The sequence below is a fragment of the Vulpes lagopus genome, chromosome 12 (genome assembly GCF_018345385.1).
Source record: "Vulpes lagopus strain Blue_001 chromosome 12, ASM1834538v1, whole genome shotgun sequence".
Taxonomy (NCBI): domain Eukaryota; kingdom Metazoa; phylum Chordata; class Mammalia; order Carnivora; family Canidae; genus Vulpes; species Vulpes lagopus.
The window spans coordinates 31,258,755-31,283,769 of record NC_054835.1 but is presented as its reverse complement, the minus strand read 5'-3'; the positions used below and the strand labels follow the sequence as shown (position 1 = coordinate 31,283,769).

General features: G+C 33.7%; 1 protein-coding gene across 8 annotated transcripts in view; it reads left to right on the top strand.

The window, feature by feature from the left end:
- Window positions 1-25,015, top strand: part of STXBP4 (syntaxin binding protein 4) — a 158,071-nt gene that overhangs the window by 42,771 nt on the left and 90,285 nt on the right. For all 8 annotated transcript variants that reach the window (XM_041724131.1, XM_041724126.1, XM_041724128.1 and 5 more), the window contains 4 exons: window positions 2,270-2,366; window positions 4,807-4,898; window positions 13,823-13,912; window positions 17,719-17,784. In XM_041724131.1, the coding sequence (XP_041580065.1) occupies window positions 2,270-2,366; window positions 4,807-4,898; window positions 13,823-13,912; window positions 17,719-17,784 (345 nt within the window). The remainder of the gene's footprint in view (window positions 1-2,269; window positions 2,367-4,806; window positions 4,899-13,822; window positions 13,913-17,718; window positions 17,785-25,015) is intronic.

Here is a 25,015-nt window from a genome sequence, read left to right as displayed (position 1 = left end):
ACATTAGGGAATATATGTGGTAATGGTATCAAATCATGGACAAGAAGGATACAGCAACCTTAGGATAGTGGTTTCTGCTGAGGAACAATAGAGAGCTTTCAACCAAGTCTATGTTTGTTTCTTAAAAATACATATGATTTCAAGCAAATACTAGTGAGTAGTTGAATACATGGATGTTCTCTTTCTGTGTGTGTTTGGAACATTTTTAGGGAAAGAACACCAAAAGTCAAGAACCATATTGCCACGTTATACAAGGCAAATACTTATGACTCTGTAGACAGGCAAGCAGATGATGCTTAGCTGTGCTCTACAATCACTTTTTTTTTAATATTTTTTTTTTAATTTTTTATTTATTTATGATAGTCACAGAGAGAGAGAGAGAGGCAGAGACACAGGCGGAGGGAGAAGCAGGCTCCATGCACCGGGAGCCCGATGTGGGACTCGATCCCGGGTCTCCAGGATCGCGCCCTGGGCCAAAGGCAGGCGCCAAACCGCTGCGCCACCCAGGGATCCCCACTTTTTTTTTAATATTATTTTTATTTAAGAGAGAGAGAGGGCGTGAGTGCACAAGTAGGTGGAGGGGCAGGCAGAGGAAGAGGGAGAAGCAGATTCCTCGCTAAGCCGAGAGCCATATGTGGGTCCTAGGGTCATGACCTGAGCAAAGGCAGATGTTCAACAGATTTAACCACCCACAGACCCCTAGAATCACTTTTGACTGAATCTTTCCTAGTATCCATCTCACCTGTCTCCTTCTCTCACTGTGCCCAGCCACCTTTATACATTAACCAGTATGTATTTCCTGTACACCCTTCTATTAAATTACATATTGCACTAGTTACATTTATTTACATGTTATCTCACCCTAGAGACTATAGCTCTTTATGGGTAGCTGTATCTTCTTGTTCCTTTTGCATACTGTAGTACCTGACCTAGCACTTTGTAAATATTTGGTCAACAAAATGATGAATGAGCAGATTCCAAAGGAGGGAGGAATTTATAAGGAACAATTAACCAATATTCAACTCTACCTACTTTATAGGTTTAATATGATTGACATTGAAATATATTCTTGCCAGAATCCAGTAATAAGGCATCTAGTCAGGCTCTATGTATTAGTTAAGATTAGGTTTTGCTTATATATATATAACTGGAGAACCTAAAATAAAAGTGGTTTCCATTACAAATTTATTTCTTTCACACCAGGAAGCCTTAAAGTGTGTAATCCAGGGCTGGTAAAGTTCTACAGTGTCAGGGACACATGCTCTATCCTTCTGCTCCATTATCTTTTTTTTTTTTATTTTTTATTTTTTTATTTTTTTTTTATTTTTTTTTTTGCTCCATTATCTTTATTGAAGTAGCTCATGAACCGAAATGACTGCTGGAATAGATCCTTTCTTCCATCTTTCTTTCCTTCTATCTTTCTTTCCTTTTTAAATTAAGCCCAGAGAGCGAAAGAGAAGGGACATGAATACTTTACATATACTTTTGAAAGCCCCAGAAGAACCCCACAATACTTCACCTTTCATTTCCTTGACCAGTACATACTCTCATGTTTCAAGCCTCAAAGTGGACTGAGAAACATCTTTTAGCCAGATGGCAGGATTTCTAACTAAAACTGTGGTTCTGTTACTAAAGAACAAAAAGAGAATGAACACTGGAATACAACAGTCTTTGAATTTTTAATCTGCTATGGGTACTAAAAGAAGGTAAAGAAAAGAAAAACAAGGGAAGATAGAGGTGGATTCCAGAGAAAGCTTTCTATTTTACTGTCTGTAAGCTTGCCTCTAAATAAGCGAAAATTAGAATATTTTGTATTTAACCCAATTCCTATCAACTTTAGTTATGATCTCGTTTATTAACAAAATATCCAAGTTTTGTAGTGCTACTTTTAGAAATTAATGCTTAATCTGATTTAATAGAATTTCCTTGATAATTTTTTCTTCTCCCATATCACATATTTGCAACTAAGAAATTGAGTTTTGGTTCTAGGGCTATGCTTGTTAATTTGGCATTAGCCAAAGTGCTAGTCTTGCAAAACAAAACAAAAACAAAAAAAACACACCAAAATACTGAAGTGGTGGTGAAATCAGGAAACTGTATTTCATAGAAAATTAATCCATAAATAGTCAACAGACTTTCTCTGGGCATGTTATTCTGGTTCCTGTTCCCAATACTGATTCTTTTCACTGCGTTGTAAAATAAAGCTGTAATGAAGTTTTATTCTTTGGAGATTTGAAAAATTACTTCACCTGAGTCCTTTTCCTTCCAGGCTCTAGATTATCTTGGAATTCAGCCTACAAAGGAACAACAGCAAGCCCTGAGACAGCAAGTGCAAATAGACCCAAAGGGGACAGTGTCTTTTGGAGGTAATATTAGGTTTATCGTGTTATGTCATCACAGAAACTTGGTAGGAGAGTTATGGTGACCTATTTTCATTAGGAATGCATCTTCTTTAGAAGGAGAGAGAAAAATAAGACCACATCTATTTCAAGTTCCTTAGTCAGTACCTAAAAATGTTGTCTAGAATTACTGGCCTGGCTGGGTCAGCAGAAAGGAGACCCTAGAATCTTCCAGCTCTAAAATATCATCATTCTATCCTCCTTTTTTGTTTGTTATTTATCGCATGAACATTTCTTTGGTAATAATAAAAACAATACAAAGTATAGAAGTTCTAATTCCACTGCTGTGGAATTTCATACTTTTTTTCAGCTAATATAACAGAATAAGTATTTTTATGATGCTGTATAATTTTTCTTATTAAAATTAGCATAATATTGACATACTTAGTTGATGTACTATAATATTAAGCCTTTCTACTTGTGGGGAATTTTGGTGGTTTCTCAATAGCTGATATTATAAATGCTTATATTTAATATCATAGGGTTTTTTTTTCCCCTTCTCTTTCTTAGGATAAACTTCTAAACTTTCTTTAGGATAAAGTGGTTTAAACTTTTGATAGATATTAATAAGTTCTTTTCAAGAGACATTTCACACATGTATTTGTTCTACCACTAGTAATGTTTGAATGTAACAGTATTTTATATCTTTGACAGCATTCAGTATTTAATTTTTTTTGTTATTCAATAGATGCAACATTGTATCATTGTGAAGTATCTGTATTGCTAAAAAAGAATTCACTTTTTGGTTTCAAGGTAATGGAAAAAATATACATTTGCTTTCCTCTCCTTTTGAAAATCACCCCCAAATAGGGAGGGGAACAGAAAACAGAATTGCATGTATTAACCAAAACTATGATATGTAAGGACAGTATGTGGATGAGGAAAGTAAGTGAATTAGTGAGTAGAAGCAATAAAGCCCAAATGTCTAAAGCAATAGAAGAACAACAACAAGCTGAAACAAGCTGATCTGTCCCTGAAATGGCTTAGGAATTAAAAATATCACGTACTTCTGAAGGCTAGGTGTAGGCAGGGCATTTCAAATAGGGTTGTTAGAAATCTGTATAGAAGCTTTTATGTATGCTATTACCTGCCCCCTCTCAGGCAGCCCAGGATCAAACAGTCCCTTATACCTGCAAAGGAAAAGAAGTATATTCTCTTGAGGAATTAAACCAGAGAGATCCTGAACCTGTAGTTGCCAGCAGTCAGGGAATTTAGAGGAGTGTGTGATGAGTTATCACTCACAACCACACCCAGATTACTTGGTGAACTTTGCAGTCATGTTTATACTCTACAGGCAAGAGATTGTAAGATTCTCTACTAAAGAAGCTGCCCCAAAATGTCATTTGGCCACCTGGTTGCTCTGTAGTGAAATTGCCAGATGACAAGTCAAGCTTTGTACACAAAATTTCCAATCAGAGTTATTGTGATGATTCTTCTTAAACATGAACTCGTAGCCAAGGGTCGTTGGACATTTGGAGAAATTCTCCAACGTAAAATATAAGAGCCCAAAACTATGTGACAAAGAGAAAAACAAGAACCCTGAAAAAAGGAGGAATAATGCAAGAGCAGGAGAGAGCTTCAGACACAATGAACATCTTTGAAAAGGTAAACAAAGAGAAAGCATCCAGGAAATAAAGTGTAGTATATTGTAGAATAGAAACCATCAGAGAGTACAAACAGGATATTTGGAAGTTAAAAATAGAATAGCTAAAATTAAAACATTTGAAGATACATAGATGAATGGGTCCCCCACATGTCTGAAGAAGCTTACAGTTTGCTAGCCAGCATGGGGCAATCTTAACTGTTGTTAAGAGTATATTCCTTGGAGTCAGATCTTAATTTGGAATTCTGTTCTGCTACTTACTTGCCATGTGGCCAAGGGAAGTTTGGCAGTTAACTTCTTAGCTGCAATGTAGAAGGGAGAGGATAGGAGTACCTACCTCAGAAAATTGTTTAGAGAATGAAATTGCAAAGTACTGTGCCTAGCACACAGGCTGTTATATAAAATATTAGCTGCTACTATTGTTATTATTAAACCTCCAGCTCTAACTAGAAAAGCTGTAAGTCACAATATTGTCCTATGTTTCAGAGAAAGTTCTTGCTCACAGTAAAAGAGTTGCAGAAATAGATATGCCTGTGATAGGTATATGCTTTCTTGTTGTCTTAACTGATCTATAACTTCAGCACAGTTAACAAAGGTAAGTTAAAACCAGTTTATCTGTCACTTTTTGAGTTTGTAAATTAATTTGTCACTTGAGCTAATACTACTTTAAGGTAATCCACTGAAAAGTAAGTTAAGTTTGAAGCCTTAGTTATAATGCATAACTTCAACTTCATTTAGAAAAGGGTAAGATGTATTTAGATGAGGTTAAATGCTATGTTCCTACTAAAGTGTATTCCATTTCAGATTTTGTCCAGGTTGCCAGAAACTTGTTTTGCTTGCAGTTGGACGAAGTAAATGTCAGTGCACGTGAAATTTCCAGCATGTTAGATTCACAGGTAGAGTGTGCCCTATAGAATTGTCTTGATTGTTCTTGGATCATAAGTCTTGACTGCTGTATGTCACATATGTGGCCTTTTTCTTTTTCATTTTTCACTTTTAAAAAATATGTAAATAATGTATGCTTCTTAGTAAATATATAAAACACAGATTTATTTAAAATCAAAAGTAAAACTTTATCTTGATTTCTCCTGTCCCTCCTCTCTATTTCTTTATGCTACTCCTCCCTAAATTTATCACAGAAAAGTACTCATATCATAAGTGTATACCCTCTGAAATTTTGCAATCTAAGCCATCCTCATGTGTCAGCATCTAGATTAAGAAACACAATATGAAGGATGGGGCACCTGGGTGGCTCAGTCAGTTCAGCATCCAACTGTTGGTTTTGGCTCAGGCCATGATCTTAAGGTTGTGAAATTGAGTCCTGCATCAGATTCTGCACTCAGTGAGGAGTCTGCTTGAGATCCTTTCCCCCTGGTGCCCTCTCCTTCCCACTCTGCTCCTCCCCCTGCTCACTTGCTCTCTCACTCTCAAAAATAAATAAATAAAATCTTAAAAAGAAAAAAAAAAAAAGAAAGAAACAGAACAGGAAGGAAATATTTTATGAGGACCCAGATGCTCTCCCACCCCCCATGTTCCTTTTCTATTACTCCCGTTTTTCCCCCTGCATCCTTAATCAAGTAACTAGTCTTTTGCTTTTTTTGTGCTTTATGTAAAATACAATTATGAAGCCCATTAACTTCATAAGTCATTTGCTCTAGAGAACTTTGACATTTGGGGGTGCCTGGGTGGCTTCATCTGTTAAGCCGCCAACTCTTGATTTTGGCTCAGGTCATGACCTCGGGGTCCTGTGGTTGAGCTCCATGTTGGGCTCCACGCTTAGTGGGGAGTCAGATTGAGGATTCTCTCTCCCCCCACCCCTCCTTCTGTCTTCTCTCCCTCTCAAATAAATAAATAAACCTTAAAAAAAAAGAACTTTGACATTTGTGGCATTTACATTGTCAAATTTTTCAGTCCTTTTCATTGCAGAATGTGTTACTGTATCCTTCAAGAAGGTCTTCCCAATTTATCAATTTAACTCACTCAAAATCTATTCTTTTTTTTTTTCTTTTTTTTTTTTCAAAATCTATTCTTGTCTATGCTTAAGTTAGGGCCCCAAATGGGTAGGTAACCCCTTGCCCTTGTTCCACCATAATTTCCTTAATAACTGTCCTTCTCCACTTTTGCTGCTAACTTGAAATACAAACTTTATGCTAAATTTCTGTCTAGATACATATATCTGTTTCTGGACCCACCACACTGTTGCATTGATTGATTTCTCTATGCCAGTACATTACTATTTTAATTATTCCAACAGTGTATTTCTAGGTTCATTATTATGTGGTAAGCTAAGGCCTTCATTTTTTTCTTTTTAACTTACTGATTTTTGATCTTCTAGATGATCTTTAGAATCATTTTTGCTGTGGTAATAAAAATTCAGTTGGAACTTTTAAAAATTGGAATTGCATTGAATTTAGAGAGTGGTTTGAGAGAGATGAACATGGTTTATTTCTCCATTCATTTTGGTGTTTGTTGATATTTTAGAAAGAGGAAATTATATCTTGCTTCGTATATGTCTTGAATATTTCTTGTTATGTCTGAATAGGCATACTGCAGTTTTTGTTGCTGTTGGAAATGGGATTTTTTTAACCATTGTATTTTCTAATTGATGACTAGTAAAGATATTAATTTTTTTTTTAGATTTTATTTTCAAGTAATCTCTATACTTACCTGGAATGGGGCTGGAATTTAGAACTCTGAGATCAAGAGTTGCATGCTCCACCAACTGAGCCAGCCAGGCACCTGAAGATATTAATTTTTGAATGGTTATTTTGTGTGATGCCAGTTCATTGAACTCCCTTATTCTAGCTGCTTTTCAGTTGTCTTGGGTTTTCTGTTTTCTAGGTAGGCATTTTAAATTAATTATATTTTTGTCTCTTCCAAAAAATTTTAATTTTTTCTGAATTACCATTGGAACAGAAGCTGCAAAAGTGAACAAAAAATGTTTTCATGATATTGGAGCCATTTTACATTTTTAATTTTTAAAAGAAGCTAGCATTATCTTATTTAATAAATATGATTTATAATCTTTTTATACTTACTTATTTACAAATTATTTTAAAATTTTTTAATTTAAAATAAAACTTATGCCATTTATATTTTTCTTCAATAGCTTATATAGTAGAAGCTGTATAGGTTCCTTTAAGGTTTGAAAATGTTTCATATCAGATGGTCTGGGCCTAGGTCTTTTTGGAAGAGGAGATATTTTCTATTTTTTCTATTTTTTTAATGTCTTCTAAGGTTAATTTATTCAAGTTTTAGTCTTTTTCTTGAATAATTCTGTTAATGGACATCTTCCTAGAAAATTTTCCCTTTTATCGATATACTAAAATTTATTTTTTTAAAAAAAACAATTTTTTTAGGTTTTTAATACATTTTAACAATACTACTTTTTATCTCATAAATGGTACTACACAATTTTTACAAAATCACATCCACAAGTTTCTATATTTTAATTATCATTCAGTATGTAACATTTCCATTGTCATTGCTTCTTTGACCCTTATTTTGCACAGTTTCTAGTTATATAGCTCCTTTCTGGTTGCTGATTTCTAGTGTTCTTCACTCATAATACAGCCTTTGATATCATAAGCTGTATCAGACATATGTAATTTTAGAATTGTTATATCCTCTTTTTAAAAGATTTTTATTTATTTATTCATGAGAGCTATATAGAGAGAGGCAGAGAGACATAGGAAGAGGGAGAAGCAGGCTCCCCACAGGGAGCCTGATGTGGTACTTGATCCCAGAACTCTGGGATCATGACCTGAGCTAAAGGCAGATACTCAACCACTGAACCACCCAGCTGCCCCTAGAATTGTTATATCCTGACAGGATATTGAATCTCTTTATCTCTAGAATGCTTCCTGTCTTAAAGTCAACTCAATCTAATGATGAAGTGATACCACTTTTCTTTTGGTTAGTGTTTTGATTAGGTTTCCAATGACTACATGTATTTCTCTCTTGTAAAGAAAACTGCTATATAACCCTTTAAATGTATCTAATAGAATCTAAATACCATAGTTTTTGATACTCATAATCATTTTATGTTAAAGAAAATTCATTCATGAATTCTTATTCTCAGAAAGTTACCATCTTTCCTTTTTTTCTGCTTTTATTTGTATCCCATATTACCCTAGAATGTTACCTTGATAAATTATAATTTCAAGAATAGATATACTTAAAATTAGTCATTGGAAAAAGAAATCAGTCATTGAGCACCCTATCATTCTGTTACAAAATACATAGATAATTAAAATGTATTTGTTTTAATTCACTGTATTCATAAGATCTGACATTAAAATTTTCTTTTGAATTGAGTATTAATTCTACGTATTGGTACACAAGTCTACTTATTGGCATACAAAAATATAAATACATAAATTTTGATCAGTTATTTTTATAAAGGTAATTTTTAAAATATAAATTCATTATTTCAGTGGATGGATTATTTACAATCCAGCTGTGTCATTTATAAGATTTCCATATTTGCATGGGCATTTTTGGACTCTTCGTTACTGGTTTACTTTGCTTCATAAGTATTGGTATCTGATAACACATTCTTCCACTTTGTTGTTTTTTTTAAATGTTGCTTTGGCTAATCCCTTTTCTCGTCCAAATAAGTTCTAGCAAAAATCTTACTGTACTGAATTTCTAGATTATTTTGGGAACAATCCGGATCTTTATAAATTTCAGTCTTCTCTGTGAACATGTTTTGACTTCTTATTTTATCTTCTTGAATAGCAAATAATACACTTGATATATTTTTCCCAGTATAAGCTTTATTAGTCTATTGTTAGATTTATTCCTAGTTACCTTTCACTTTTTTGCCCTTATAATAAATGGTGTATTTTTTGTTTTGTTTTGTTTTTAAGACTTCATTTTTTAGAGTAGTTTTAGGTTCACAGTAAAATTGAGGGGAAGGTACAGAGATTTCCCACATGCTCCCTGCCCCAGCACATGCATGACCTCCCTCATTATCAGCATCCGGCACCAGAGTGTGGTACACTCATTAAAACTGATGAACCTACACTGACACATCATTGTCACCTGTCGTTCATAGTTTCCATTACATTTACATTGCACTCTGGGTGCTGTACATTCTGTGTGAGTTTGGACAAATGTATCACGACATGTATCTGTCATTGTTGTATCATACATAGTATTTTTACTGTTCTGATCTTTACCTGTGTGCTTTGCCTGTTCATCTTCCCACATCTGCACCCCTCACCCCTGGCATTCACTGATCCTCTTACTGTATTCATAGTTTTTTTGCTCTTTCTATAATGTCATATAGTTGGAAGTCATACAATATGTAGTCTTTTTTTTTTTTTTTTTTAATATGTAGTCTTTTCAGATTGGCTTCTTTCACTTAGTAATATGTTTAAGGTTCCTCCATATCTTTCCATGTTTTTTCAGTGCTGATTAAAATTCCATTATCTGAATATACCACAGTTTATCCACTTATCTATTGAAGGACTTCTTGGCTGCTTCCAAGTTTTGGCAATTGTGAATAAAGCTACTGTAAACATCCATTTGCAGGTTTTTGTGTGAACATAAGTTTTTGACTCCTTTGGGTAAATACCAAGGAGCACAATTGCTGGATCATATGGTAAGAAGGTATTTAGTTTTATAAGAAACCATCAAACTGTCTTTCGAAGTGGCTATGCCATTTTGTAGTCACAATAGCAATAAATCAGTTTCTATTATTGAGAATGAGAGTTCCTATGATCTAGTTGTTTGGAAACTTTCAAGAGATCACCCAGTCTCCTAGAATTGAGGTACTGATTTATCAGAACCAATTCAGTAACATTTAAGGTAGGAAAACTGAAGCTGTAAGAGCACTGTTTTTTTTCCATTGTTTCGGGTGGAAACAATGTTGACAACAGAGCATTGTTATTGCCAAACAGTTCTCAAAGCTACTATCCTCACTTTTGATGAGGAAAGGCAACAGTGGTTGAGTGGCATACAACTTAAGAGAAATGGGGAATTCAGAGTACTTTGGGTGAGCATGCAAAGCTTGCTTAACAGCTGCAAAAAATACGGGTGCTCCAAATTAGTAATTTACTTCCTTTCTAGCCAATATGATTTTAGGGCAGATAAAAGTGTGTTCAGTCTTAATACTTTGATGACAAACGCAAAGTGCCACTGGTAATTGTGCAAGGTCTTCTGCATGCCAATAATTTCCTGTCCATGGCTTCAGATCAAAATGTTGTGCAGTTGTCATTATATCAGTTTATAAGGCTTCCTTTGTTGTGTTCTGCTTGTCAGCATGTAGAAGATATCCCCATAACATCCTGACTTTTTTTTCACTTGAATCCATAATAATACCTTTTACTTCACCACACTCACATATATAACTGAAACAAAAATCTCAAAATAGTACTTACATTTTCTATAGTATTTAATTCTTATTTAATATTCAATTCTATTTCTTTATTTGGGCTTAAAATACACTAAGGGGTCATATACCACAGTTTGAAAAATACTATAAAAATCACTGCATGTCAAGTTCATCAGAAACAAATGAAAAATATTTTATTATTTTGTAGTAGTATTCCTAAGTTTTTTGTTGTCACTGTGGTGCTTCATCTGAAGTATCAATTGATCTGTGGTTGAGGATGCTGACAGTCTGTGAAAGTGGGGAAATTCCACTGTGGTTATCCCCTCAACCATCTCGTCACAAACAACAGTCAGATTTTATAATCCATCTGTTAGGGATGGTTGTTTTTTTACTTGTGTTTCCTTCTTCTGGCTTGTCTTCTTCTCCTTAATTTATTTTTTAAGAATATTTTTGCTGAAGCATAATGGATACCCTGTAAAGTATAAAAATCTCAAATGTGCAACTTGATGAATTTCTATTAGTATCTCATGTGTAATCACCACTCAAAGGCTCCATTGTACCAACTTTGACCCAGTTAGCCGCCATTCCCATCTTTACAATGGAACCACTATTTTGACTTATATTAGCATAGATAACTTTTGCCTGTTCTTGAACATCAAATTCAATAGAATCACACAATATATACTCTATTATAATGAGCTTCTTTTGCTCATCTTTTCATCTGACTCATAAGATTTATTGAGATGCCATATTTCAAGAAGAATTGCTGAGTCAGTCTAAGTCAATTTTTTGTTTAGTTGACAAAAAAACCTTATTATTTTGGAATAATATGGCATTTAGAACTAAAAATATAATTATCTTACTGTGATTAGAATCATCATTGCTATATTTAAAAATTCTGTACTGAACTGAACTGTACACCTGCGGCTGGTGCAAGGTTACACACAAAAGTAAGGTTGGAGCCTAGTTTTAGCAGAATTCTGAACTTAGCAACAGCAGACTACAGTCTATTATAACATTATGAGTTTACCATACTAATTAAATATCATACAGGGATTATCTTAAAATCACAGAGAGAACAGTGTAAATTCCCTAAAGTAGACTTTTCACAACTTAGTTTCTTTCTTTTTTTCTTTTTCTTTTTTTTTTTTTTTTTTTTTTTTACTTAGTTTCTTTCTAAATCAATTTAGTGGATCGCAACGCCTATTTTAGAAGAGAGGAGAATAGAATGGAAAATACTAGTGAATTGTATATGAATGAGTAATGTTTCATTTATACTGGAGTCATTATATAAAAGGTATTTCTCATGTGTAGCATTATGTACTCATCTATAAAACATTAAATATATACATTTAACAACTACAGTGTGCATAGCATTGGGTAGCTGCTCTAGCACATTATTAAAATAAATAAAACTCAAGCCTGAGTTTAATTTCTCGGAATTTAAGATATAGTGTAAGGAAAGTCATGTGCACAAATAATTATAGTTTAAAAAGCTGTAGCATTGTGTGATAAAGCTATAGTACTGATAGAGCTCAGAACATTTAGAGAAGATTCATAACAGAGTTAGCATTTGAGTGAGTTTAAATTATATATAGGATTTTATCTGCCTAAAAGGTAAGCAGAAAGTAATGAGAATTAGCATGAATAAAAATATGTAATTTGGTTGAAAGCAGAGTAATCTAGTTTTTTAAAAAGGTAAGTTGGGCAATACCTGGGTGGCTCAGCGGTTGAGCGTCTGCCTTTGGCTCAGGACGGGATCCCAGAGTCCTGGGATCGAGTTCTGCATCAGGCTCCCTGCATGAAGCCTTCTTCTTCCTCTGCCTATGTCTCTGCCTCTCTCTCTCTCTGTCTCTCATGAATAAATAAATAAATCTTTGAAGAAAAAAAAGATAAGTCGGTACATGCAGATGATTGAAGGAAGTTAGGGCTAAAGAGTAATATTACACTTAGAAGTTTGTACTTTACAAGTAGTTAGTGAGGAGCCATTAGGGAGAATAGTGTTGACATGATCAAAATAATAGTTTAGAAATAGTAATCTTATAATAGTCTTGGTTATCTTATAAGGTAATGAAACTGATCGTAAGTAGCTTAGATGGTGGACAAAGGAAAGAGTCTGAATATAGAATATTAAAAACTAAACTATGGTGAAGGTGAGGATAACGGGAAGGAATGGGGAGACAGATATATAATATTTACCAACAGCCACAAGTATATCACCATTAAGAATTGCATTTGGGTGTAAGAATCAAGGGAGAATAAATTAAAGATAACTGCAGAGTTTTGATCAGGATACGATTAATAATAGGGTGGTGCTATTAATAGAACTAGAGAAATAAGAAACGTGGGGAAGAGGATAGGTTGGATTTTAGAGAGTAAGTTCAATATGCTTAGAGGTTTAAATAACCAAGAGTCCATTGGAAATAAGTAACTGGACGCAAAGGGAGATCTGGGAATGATTTGGAGGGTGATATATAGTAAGAGCGTGGCAGCGAACATGATCACTCAGGGAGAGTTTATAAAGGGAGAACGGGGCAAACTTGGGGATGGTTTGCCCCATTTAAGGATATCAGGATTACGCCCTGAGCCAAAAACAGATGTTTAACCGCTGAGCCACCCAAGCATTCCTCTCTTCTCCTATCTGAAAGACTGCTTTAAGCCCATACTTACAAAGCAATCGTTTTCTCCATATAGTCCTTTAAATTATATTTTCTATACTCTTTTTTTTTTTTTAGTTTTGTTACAACTGATACATGCAAGATGGCTGTAATTAGACTTGGATTTTTATCTCTGATTAGATTGTGATTGTTTTCTACCTTGTCATTAACTGTCAAAGAGATCGTGGTAGCAGTAAAAGAGGAATTGCCATCTCTGCTCTTTTGTGGTGGTGGTTATTCACTTGTACATGAATTATTAATATTACCTTCAGTCCATAGTTCCTATGCAGGAATCTTTTTAAGCTGGCTGGCTGTTAACATTGCATTTCATTTCATTAAAACAAGGTATATAATTGAGTAATGAACTTTACTGGGTTCACTGGGTATACTGGGTTCATAAACTTTCTTGGTTGATAATGTCCAGCATTTTGTTAGCCTCAGATACCATGTACTTGGGGTGGATCTTTAGGGAATAGTTTATATTGATGACTCAAAGTCTTTTTGACATTATAAATACAATTTTAGAATTTGTGGACTTTTAAGGGAAATTATATTATTAAAGTAATCATAAAGATGATAACAGGTATGTATACTTTATAATCACCTAGATTCTATTATAAATAACAATGCAAAGTTAAGCTCAAATCAAGTTACGCCAGAATCTTTAACATTCTCTTTCATCTAATCAGATGACTCCAAAGTAAGAAACTAAATTTTGTTATTAAAATGCAAAAACTTAACACTCGTCAAAAAGGATTTCTGTGCTAGTTGTCAACATTAGCATCTAATTCATAACATTTTTCTTATATTTTAATGTTGATAGCTTCTTCCCTGTGATTCCTCAGAGACAGATGAAATAGAAAGGCTTAAGCGTGAAAGAAATGACGCCTTGGAGGAAGTGAATGCACTCAAGGTAATCTCCAGTTTTGCCTCCTTTACATTTTGTTGAGAAAAAAGCAGAAGAATATTATTATATTTATTATAAGTTATCAAATATTTGATATTGTGTTCATATTAATGTCAAATATTTGATAATTCATTTATTTAATAGGCCTATAAAGAGGTAATTTTTTTATTTTACAAACTTATTATTTATATTTCTTAATACCCATGTAAGATTCAGTGTAGACAGCGGGTTTTCTTCATACCTGCCAATCTGACTATTTCTCACCTCCTCTGTTCTCATATTGGTGGCAAGGATGAGAAACCTTGATTAGATGAGTCAACAAAGCAAGCCATGACAATTTTGGATTCTTAAATGTTCACTGGGAAATACATTTTCTCCCATGTTCATGAACATGCTTCAGAGACCTCTCATTTTGGTAACATAATTTAGAATTATGGTAATATGATTAAGAGAAAAAAGACACACAGCGTCCCCAAATATACTTTAAGATTTTAATTCTTGGGCAGCCTGTGTGGCTCAGCGGTTTAGTGCCGCCTTCATCCCAGGGCGTGATCCTGGAGACCCGGGATTGAGTCCCACGTCTGGCTCCTTGCATGGAGCCTGCTTCTCCCTCTGCCTGTGTTTCTGCCCCCTGCCTCATAAATAAATAAATAAAATCTTAAAAGATTTTGATTCTTTTTATATATTTCCATTCTATATTTAATACAATATTAAATTCAAATTATACCCTAATTTTCGCAGAAACCCATTATATTTTCCAGATCTTCAAGAAGAGCAGATAACTACTTGATATACTCTTAATTCACTATAGGAATATATTTTTTCAATTATTTTAAGTTATTTTCTGAAATAAGTAAAATTCTGTTTATTTACTTAATGTTCATTTTATTTTTTTTTTAGATTTTATTTATTTATATGAGAGAGAGAACATGAGCGGATGGGAGGGACAGAGGCAGAGGTAGGGCTCAATTCCATAACCCTGGGATCATGACCTGAGCCAAAGGCAGATGTTTACCTGACTGAGCCACCTGGGTACCCTTTAATGCAAAATCTTTGCAACTCCCTAAAAAAGGAAGAAATTTCCTTTCTGCCTTTTTTAAATTCCAACTTCAAGAGGAAGCCGTTGTTAAACACACTTTATCCTTTGAGACACTTGTTCTCTATTATTTTTCTCAATTAAATTTCTAAAAATAAATGTATGTGTGTATTTTAACTTTTATGTAAATCTCTTCATACTGCACACTTTTTTACAACTTCTTTTTCTTTTTTATCTTTGCTAGCTTTATATCTTGGGCTGCTTTTCAAGTTAATATGTACAGATCTGCCAAATTCTTCTTAATGGTTCTGCTATCATCCAGTGGTTCTGTCCTAGGTTATTTAGACAGCTCCTTGTTTTTTCTTTTTTATAAGATTTTATTTATTTATTTGAGAGAGAGAGAAAGAGAGCACACAAGCAGTGGGGAGAGGCAGAAGGAGAAGGACAAGCGGACTCCTCGCTGAACAGGAAGCCAGAAGTAGAGCTCAATCCCAGGACCCTGGGATTATGACCTGATCCAAAGGCAAACACTTAACTGATTGAGCCACCCAGGCACCCCTAGCCTATTCCTTACTGGTGAATATTTAGGCTACTTCCAGTTTTCCACTACTAAAAATAAGTCCATCATAAATAGCTTTGTAGATGTGTCTTGGGCAATTTCTACAATTGGAAAAATACAAACTGAATACATTTCTGAAAGTGGAATTGTTTTATGGAAGGATATGGACATATTAAATTTTATATATTATGAAAAAGACTTTACCAATTTATGGTCCTTCCAAATGTGTACAAGCATTCCATTATTAGAGGAATATTTTACAGACTTTTTTACAATTTGAAACCACTTCTATATTTTTTGGTATAATAGTTAAGAGTAAAGATGGAAAAATATAAATTTAGTTTTAAGAATAAATGGACAGTAATTTCCTCATATTCTCTTTGAAAACATCTCTTTGATGGCTGTCTTAATAAGATGGCATTATGTATAATTCATCTCTGCATAAGCCATTAAATTTTATGGTTCATCAGAACTTTCAAAGGTGCCTGGGTGGCTCAGTCATTTAAACATTGGACTCTTGATTTTGGCTCAGGTCATGATCTCAGAGTTGTAATATTAAATCTGTGTTGGAGTATGTGCTAGGTGTAAAGCCTGCTTAAGATTCTCTCTCTCTCAAAAACAAAACCTTTCAGAGGCTCTCAGATCTTTTCATTTCCTTAATGTTTATCATTGTTAAGTTTACTGATATATTTCAGTTTTTATTTAAATGCCAGTATGAATTATTAGAATTTTAACTTAAAATTGCATTTATGTAGCATTTAAACAGGACTTCCCGTAGGAGCTCTTCAAAAAATCAGGGTTCACATTTAAAGTCTATAACCTGTAACTAAACATATCCTAATCTGACAGCACCTGAAATCCCAGATATAGCATATTCTGTATTTTATAATTTCCTTTACCCAAAAACCTATCTGTTGACTGAGAACCACTTGCTTTGCCATGTAAAAGAGTATATACAGCTATAAATACTTCTTCAAGGTAACATGTGTACCTTCAGTTTTTTTTACCTGCCTTGTACACACACAGATAATAGAGGTTGTTAAATGAAGTTCATAGAGTGTGTAGGTGTTCTCTCATCACTTGCGACAACTCTATTCTTCATGTATAATTTGAGGCACAAATAAAAATGAAACCAAGATCATGATGCCAGTGGCTAATTTTTATTTGACAAGAGTGATTTTTTAAAAGTACTGTGGGCTTTATTTAACTTAAAGCCTTTCTGCAAAGTTCAGATTGCTACTGCTTTGCAAAGCTGAATGAAAATAGATGTATTTTCCATTTACAGATGCAAAAAACTAGGACACAGAGTGAAGGTGACTTGCTATAGAACATAAAAGCATGAGACCCAGCAGTTTCTTGGCTCCTAGTCTGTGGCAGATTCATTAGATTGCTGTATTATATTCGTCTTCATATACCTTCATTTCATATCTTAGATAAGAATGAGCTGAAATATACCAGGAAACAGAATGCTTCTTATAAACATTGTGGTATTGCCATGAATATTTACCACTCAGTTTAATCTTCAAGCAGTTCCTCTGTTCAAGTTGATAGTAAAATGGTCCTTAAATTTCTTTTAGTATTTCTGATTTGATCAATAAAATATGGATTTATTTATGTTATGTTTTCAAAAAGTTGAATGTTTTAGGGTATATGCTTAAGTTAATTTTAAGTGTGAAGGTAATATTTAATTTGCATGCATATTGCCACTTATTCTATCTTTGTAACTATTATTTTACATTTTGGTTACACTAGTCCTATCTTCATTTGTATGGATAATCTTCCAAGCACAAAGTAAATTAGAAAAACGATAGTCTATCTAGTTTCATATGTCCTTTTTAGTGTGGCAATAGACCTTTACTTCTAAACTGTAATAAAAATGCTTTTCAAATTGAAAGCTTTTTGGTAATAATTGCTATTGCCCAAAATGTATTATTTACACATTTTCATCCTGATTAAATTATTTTGGAGCTCAAATTTTGAGATTGTACAAAATGGCTAATTAAAGTAACAGAAAATGCATTTATATCACAATTGTGCTGTAAATGACTAATTACTTTTAAATGGCATGTGTAAAGCCAGAAAAGTGACTGAGAGCTACATTTTCAGATTGTCGCAATTGGATGTTTGGAGAATTTATAAATATTTAAATAAAGCCCTAAAAATGATACTCATTGGTACTTCGTAATTTGTTTTTAACTCTTTGGTTTTTAAATATAGGAAAAGTTATTTGAATCAGAAAGGCAAAAGAAACAATTGACAGAAGAACTCCAGAATGTGAAACAAGTAAGTGCATGTATTGTATATATGTGCTTTCTGTTAATGTGGGTAAACATATGAGGTATGCAGCAGTGATGTTGTATAATATCCTGGACCTTACAGATGTGAATAATATTGTATAAAGTAGCATAAGTCTTAAAAGCACTTTCAGAGGCTGTATCTGCACTGAAGTCTTGCTACTATTGCTCAAAGAAATTGCCTCCAAAACCAGATAACCATGGTTATCTGAAGTAAATAATCAGTCACATTGCTTTTCTATTTTTTCTTTTATTTTTCCTTTTTCTTTTCTTCTGTTTCACGTACCTCATTTTATTAAAATACAAAACAAGAGAAGCCCTCCAAGGCAAAGCATTTTTTACTTTTATTTTTTAATACTAAAAAAGTAAACATTTATTTTTACTCTGCATCATTCTTTACAGAATTTTAGGTAGCTTGCAATAAAACAAATGCAATGGTACTATCATAAGATAGATATACAAATAAACAAAATATTGATAAGCATAGAAAGATTAAAGAACATAGGTAGAGATCAGTGGTAATCACCTGATTTTGAATTTCCCGAACATTATCTCCACAAAAAACATAAAGTCAACAAAGAAAGCAAATAAAATCATAAAGGATTCATACCTTCAATATGACTGTGACGTAAAATACCACATCCTTTAAAGTACATATAAATAGAGTAAAAAATTTTCCAACAAAGTCCTGCAGCCTTCCTGCCACTGAAACTTTGGGATACAAAGAACAGAGCCTTCAATGACTCTGTAAAAGAACAAGAAAAAACAAAGCAATTAGATGAAGTACAAACACAATCCCCTCTAGAAAGAAAATCCAACAGTGAGTGCCATAATCTAAACACAGATCAGTATTGGGTGGTTCTCAGGACTTAAGAAAGTATGCAACCAGAAGTGGCAGCCTTGGAAAAGTATTGTTTCTGGAGAATAACCAAATGAACAGAAACAGAGTGGTATCCCTTGGAGATGAGGCAATAAGGAAATAAGAGGGGAAAATTAAAGATCTTGCAGGAATGAAAGAGAAACAACACATACCCATCCTTGCCGTCTACCCCCACCATGACCACCACCAACATGATCCAGAAAGAAACTGCACAGAAGAGGGTGCTGTTGAACTAAGAACGCTTTCTATGGGGGAAAAAAAGGAATAGCAAAAAAAAAAATAAAACTGTCCCCTTTATTAGAAAAAAAACTGTGAAAAATTAGAAAATATAAATTAAAGCTTTCCTTCTGATGAAAACTCTCCAAAACAATTCAGCCACAAAGCTGAAGAAAACTAACACTCCAAATTCTATTAGATATCCCCAAAGCATTTTGCACTAAGAAAAAAACACCTTAAATCAGACGTTTTTATAAACTAAGAATAGAAATGATATTTTTAAAAAGCAAAAAGAAATAAAATGCGAGTTGGTAAAACTTAGGAAAGAAATAGAAGAAAAAGACAAAAGCATATCAGAAATGAAAACTAAGTTTATAAGTTATCCAAGAAAATATACAGAAAAACTAAAAGGCATTTGGGAAAAAAATCATAGCCAAGAAAATGATAATGAAATAAGTAAAAGAATTTCTTGAAGTAAAACAATTGAATAACACTAATATTTAGAACTATAATCTATAAAAACTTTCCAGAAATAAGACCTGAATCTATTATTGAATGCTAGAGAAATCTGACCATAGAAAGATCAACTCTAGGACATATCCAGTAAACTTACTAGATTTTAGAGATATATAGAGGAAAATGCACAGTGCCTCCAAGCGAAAAGATCAGACAACTTACAAAGGCAGTAGAATTTGACCAGCATCAGCCCTCTCAAAACAACAAAATAAGACCATAGTAGAGTAACATTTTCAAGAAACTAAAGGAAAGAAAGTGTAAACCAAATTGTATACAGCCAAGCTGACTTTCAGGTAATCAAGGTCCTGGAAAAACCATTTGGAATGTGCCAATAGGAATACTGCACACATGTAGTATTCCTGAGGAATCTAGGAAAGGTTGAGTTTCATCTAGCCAAAATAATTACTGGAATAACTTTGCCCAGAGTTTCCCAGAGAGTGAGCATTTCACAGATGTTATTTTATAGTTGAGACTAAAATGAGAATGAGTTTGCAGGTAAAAGAACAACACGTTAACTGTACATGTCTGACAAAAAAAAAAAAAATTAAATTTCTTTTTAAAAAATGAGAGGATAAAGGAGGGGGAAAAAAGAGGAAAATAGAATATAACAGCTTCATTGTTTACGTAAAGGTATCATTTGAACTCAAATAGTAAAAGATTTCAAATAGTAAAAGATGTCAAATAGTAAAAGATTGGGTTAAAATTAAAAAAAAGATTGGGTTAAAATAGAGGAGATTTTAGGCACTATAAAAAATAATAATACAAAGGTAACCTATAGAATGAAAATACAAATCCTCCTAAATACAAAAAGGAAAAAAAAGCAAAAGGAACACACAAAATAAACACATATAATATATGTATACGATAATTTCAACAAAATATGAAATTGAGACCAAACATAATAGTTACTTCAATTAACATGAATGGGATTAACTCATCTATTAAAAACTTGTCCTAGGAAAATATAGTTTGCCAAAACTGACCTCAATAGAGATAGAAAGCTTAACAGACCAATTTCCATTAAAAAATAAAGTTCTCAAGAAACTAGATAAGCTATCTAGAAAAGGACCAGGCCAGATGTTTCACAGAGAAATTTAAACAAACCTTTGGCAATCCCAAAACTACATAAGTGTCCTAAAGAATAAAAAATTGAAAGAAAATTTCCAAATTCTTTTTTTTTGAAGCTAGTGTAACATTGATGCCTAAACCTGATAAAAACACACAAAAAAAGAAAATGCAATTAGACTAGAATAACAACTAGGGGCATATGAATTAGGAAACAAAAAGCCATCTGCTTGCAAGATGACATAATAGTAATCCAGAAAACTGTAGACAGTCAATGATAAAACTAACTCAATGAAAAATTCACAAGCTAACAAGATATAAATATTCAAAACTCAATTTCATCCATAGACACAAATAATAACCAGCTAGAAGTTTTAACAGTTGAGAAGCCAAAAATGATGTAGAAAAATTGGCAAAAGACATGGACACCCCAAAAATGTTATTAAAATGCCCCTTAATTATATGAAAATATAATTTTTCTCATAATAAGAGAAATACCAATTAAATCTACACTGAGATAAGACTTCCATTTTTTAGTAATCATAGAGGAAACACTGGAGGAAGACATCTTCCAACAGAAAACAACTTTAAAACCTGGATGTTATACAATAAGCAATTACCAAAGAAATTAGAGAGTGAATATAATCAGACAAACTGCTCTACCTGGCTTTAAGCCTGGAGCTAACATAATCTGACACTGTTGGAAATGGACCTACACTTAGAGTCATTTGATATTCCAAAAGGTTCACAGATGATTCACTGGGGAAAAGATGCTCGTTATAATACATGAGAGTAGAATAAGGGAATATTTGAGAAAAAGAAATGAATCTCAGCCCCTACCTCATGTCATAGTCAAAAACTGTGAATGGATTAGAGATCTAAACATAAAAACATTAAAATAATTAAATTCTAGAAAAAAAACTTTTGTGATCCTGAGTTAAATAATGTTATTAAATTGTAACCTGAAATCAGTAAATTTTGCTATATTGAAATCTACTATAGATAAATTCTGCCTCAACAAAGGTTTGTCTGTTTGGTGGTTTTTGGTTTTTTGTTGTTGTTGTTTTTTCTTTTGGTCTTTTTATGAAAAACCATACCAATACCATTTCTCACCCATCACATTAGCAAAAATTCAAAACTTGACAGAGGGTAGCCCTGGTGGCTCAGCGGGTTTAGCGCCACCTCCAGCCCAGGGTGTGATCCCGGAGACCCGGGATCAAGTCCCACATCAGGCTCCCTACATGGAGCCTGCTTCTCCCTCTGCCTGTGACTCTCTCTGTGTGTCTCTATAAATAAATAAAATGTTTAAAAAAAAAAAAACTTGACAGAACTCTGTTGGTGAGGGTGTTTCAAAACAGGCATTTTCATTGGGAATGCAAAATGGTACTCCTGTGAAGAACTGGTAGTTCTAACAAATCTACATATCACTTGCCCTTTTACCTGACAATCTCATGTATAGGAAGTTACCCTGAAAATACACCTTTAATAGAATTAAAATATATGTACACAGTATTGCAATATTATTTGTAATTAGAAAATATTGGAAACTGCCTTAATCTCTCTCGAGTAATGTGATTTCCAGAAAATACTACCAAGTAAAAAAAGCAAAATTCAAAAGTATATATAGTATGCAGTATTTAATAAACAAGAGCAGTTATATATCTATTTATCTTTTACAAAAGACAGCAAAGGAAGAATAAACTACACAGTGATGAAACTGGTTATCTACGATGTTGGTGGACACACAGTGGATAAGATATAGGAGGGACTGACACCTATCTGAGAATAACTTTATATAATTTTTACTTAGGGGTGCATGTTAATGTATACATTCAAAAATAAAACAAGCAATAAAAATAAGAGAAAATGAAGTTAAAGCTGCAAACAAATGAATCCATTCATATTTCAAATGAATACCATATGCATACTAAAGGAAAACAAAAGAAAACCAATTCAAGTAACTTATGAACACAGTATTTGTGTTCAGACTTTGACAGGTTGGGGTTGAATTGGAAGAGAATTGCAAACAAATCCTGAACTTCTTTTAGTATTTTGTTGTTTTAATGGTACAGGCAAAGCAATTCTGAGACCATTTTACATGTGGCATATAGGTTTTAGCAAATGTGTTGTCGTTGAGACCCAGAATCTCAATGAAAAAGTATAACCATATAAAACAGAAGGAAGGAAGTCAAAAAACAATCCTGTGGTTCGGATTCCAATTTGGAGATATTGTGAGCATGTCATTTCACGCTAAAATATATATGTGTATGTGCATATGACTATATATGTGCGTGTACCTATATGTATGTGTATGCATATACAAATTGTATATCTGCGTATATATGAATGAGTAATCTATATATATTCATTCCCTGGCTCTGTCATCTATAAGAGCCAAGGAGCAGACACCCTAATAGCAATGAGCACATAGCATATCTAAGTGCCCAGATATCATTCACTACTAAAGGAACCCAGTTTCCGTGAAGAAATGACTAATTTAAGTATTAGGGGAGGGTAAGTACAAGATGAACTTGGAATATCTCATCTAGCCAGAAAATAAGTGCTCAAAATGATAGGTTCATGTCACAAGGAACAAGCTTGAAAAGGGCTCCCGCTGGCCAAATCTGGAAGAACTTGATTACCAAAATAATTAAATACAGTATGAATTGCAGACCATTGAAAAACTTATAGTAATTCCTAAGTCCATACCATTAGTGAATAGATTAATTAGTTAATTAATGGGAAGAAAGGAGAGCTCTTGTTTATTATAGACTACTGTTAAGTGCTGATGTAACTACAGAGAGGCCACCAGATCTGGGAAATCAGCATTTTGCATCTGTGTTAGTATAGACTGAATCAGGCTGGAGTCATCAGATGCTAAATCTAGGGGGGAATTTTGATGAAGAGCAGAGTATTTACATATTTACATGATTTTAAAGTAGCTCTCTATAAACTGCTTATTAATTGCTAGGGGGAAATAATAATTATAGAGTAGTGAAATAAAACAACACCTTGACTGGTGCTAAAAATTGATAACACCAATGAAGAACAGATGGAGAATGTGACTCCAAATGTGAAACCTTGAAAAGGACACATCACCTGTGTAGTATTCTGGCTGAGAATGTGTAACCTGAATCTAGCCATGAGGAAGCATTAAACAAACCCAAGATCAGAGATAGTTTTTGTTTTTTTTTTTTTTAAAAGAGTGTGTGTTTGAGAGAGAGAGAGACAGAGAGACAGGGAAAAGGAGCACAGAGAAAGGCAAAAGGGTTGTATTCAAAAAATATCAGTGTCATTAAAAAAAGAAAAAAGAAAGGCAATAAAAAGCCCCAAATGAAAAGAGTCTAAGCAGGGCAGCCCGGGTGGTTCAGCAGTTTAGCACCACCTTCGGCCCAGGGCGTGATCCCAGAGATCAGGGATGGAGTCCCACATCAGGCTCCCTGCATGGAGCCTGCTTCTCCCTCTGCCTGTGTCTCTGCCTCTCTCTCTCTCTCTCTCTCTCTCTCCCTCTGTCTGTCCCCTGAATAAATAAATAAAGTCTTAAAAAAAAAAAAAAAAGAGTCTAAACATAGGGAAATATAAGACCTGGCCATAGTAGATTGGATCCTGCACTGAGATGGGAAAAATGTTCTAAAGGATATTATTGAGTCAATTGACAAAATTGGAATACAGATGGTAGATTGAGTAAAAGTATTGAATCAGTGTTAAATTTCCTAAATTTGACAACTATACTGTGATTATGTGAGAATATACTTAAGAAATACTGAATTTTTTAAGGGTGAAGAGCCATGATATGTGTAACCCTCAAAAAAGGTTAAAAAATCGCACGTGTGTATATATATATGTATGTATTTTGTGTATATACATCTGTATTCATGTGTGTGCATGTATATATGTGTGTACTTATATATGAAAGAAATTGAAAATATACAGAATCTCAGCAACAGCAACCTTGAAATAGCAGCAGCTTACAAGATTACTTTATTTCTCACTCATGAACATGCTAGCAAAAGGATGAATCTGATAAATTAGGTATATCTGAAGAGTATGAGAATGTTCTTCATATTATACCTAATTCTTGCAACCCTTGGGTACATTTGAAATTATTTCCAAGGCAGCCCAGGTGACTCAGCGGTTTAGTGCCACCTTCAGCCCAGGGCCTGATCCTGGAGATCTGGGATCAAGTCCCACGTCAGGCTCCCTGCATGGTGCCTGTTTCTCCTCTGCCTGTGTCTCTGCCTCTCTCTGTGTCTCTCATGAATAAATAAATAAAATCTTTAAAAAAAAAAAAATTTTTTTTCAAATAAAAAGTTTTTGAAAGTCCCCTATTTTTTGGCCACTTTTCAACTCCTATTAAGTATTTTTGTACTTTGGTATGCCTTTTTTGTTATTTTATTTTTAAAGATTTTATTTATTTATTTATTATTTATTTATTTATTTATTTATTTGAGAGAGAAAGAACATGACCAGGGGAAGAGGGAGAGGGAGAAGCAGATGTCCCCAAACAGGGGCCTAATGTGGGGCTTGATCCCAGGACTCTGGG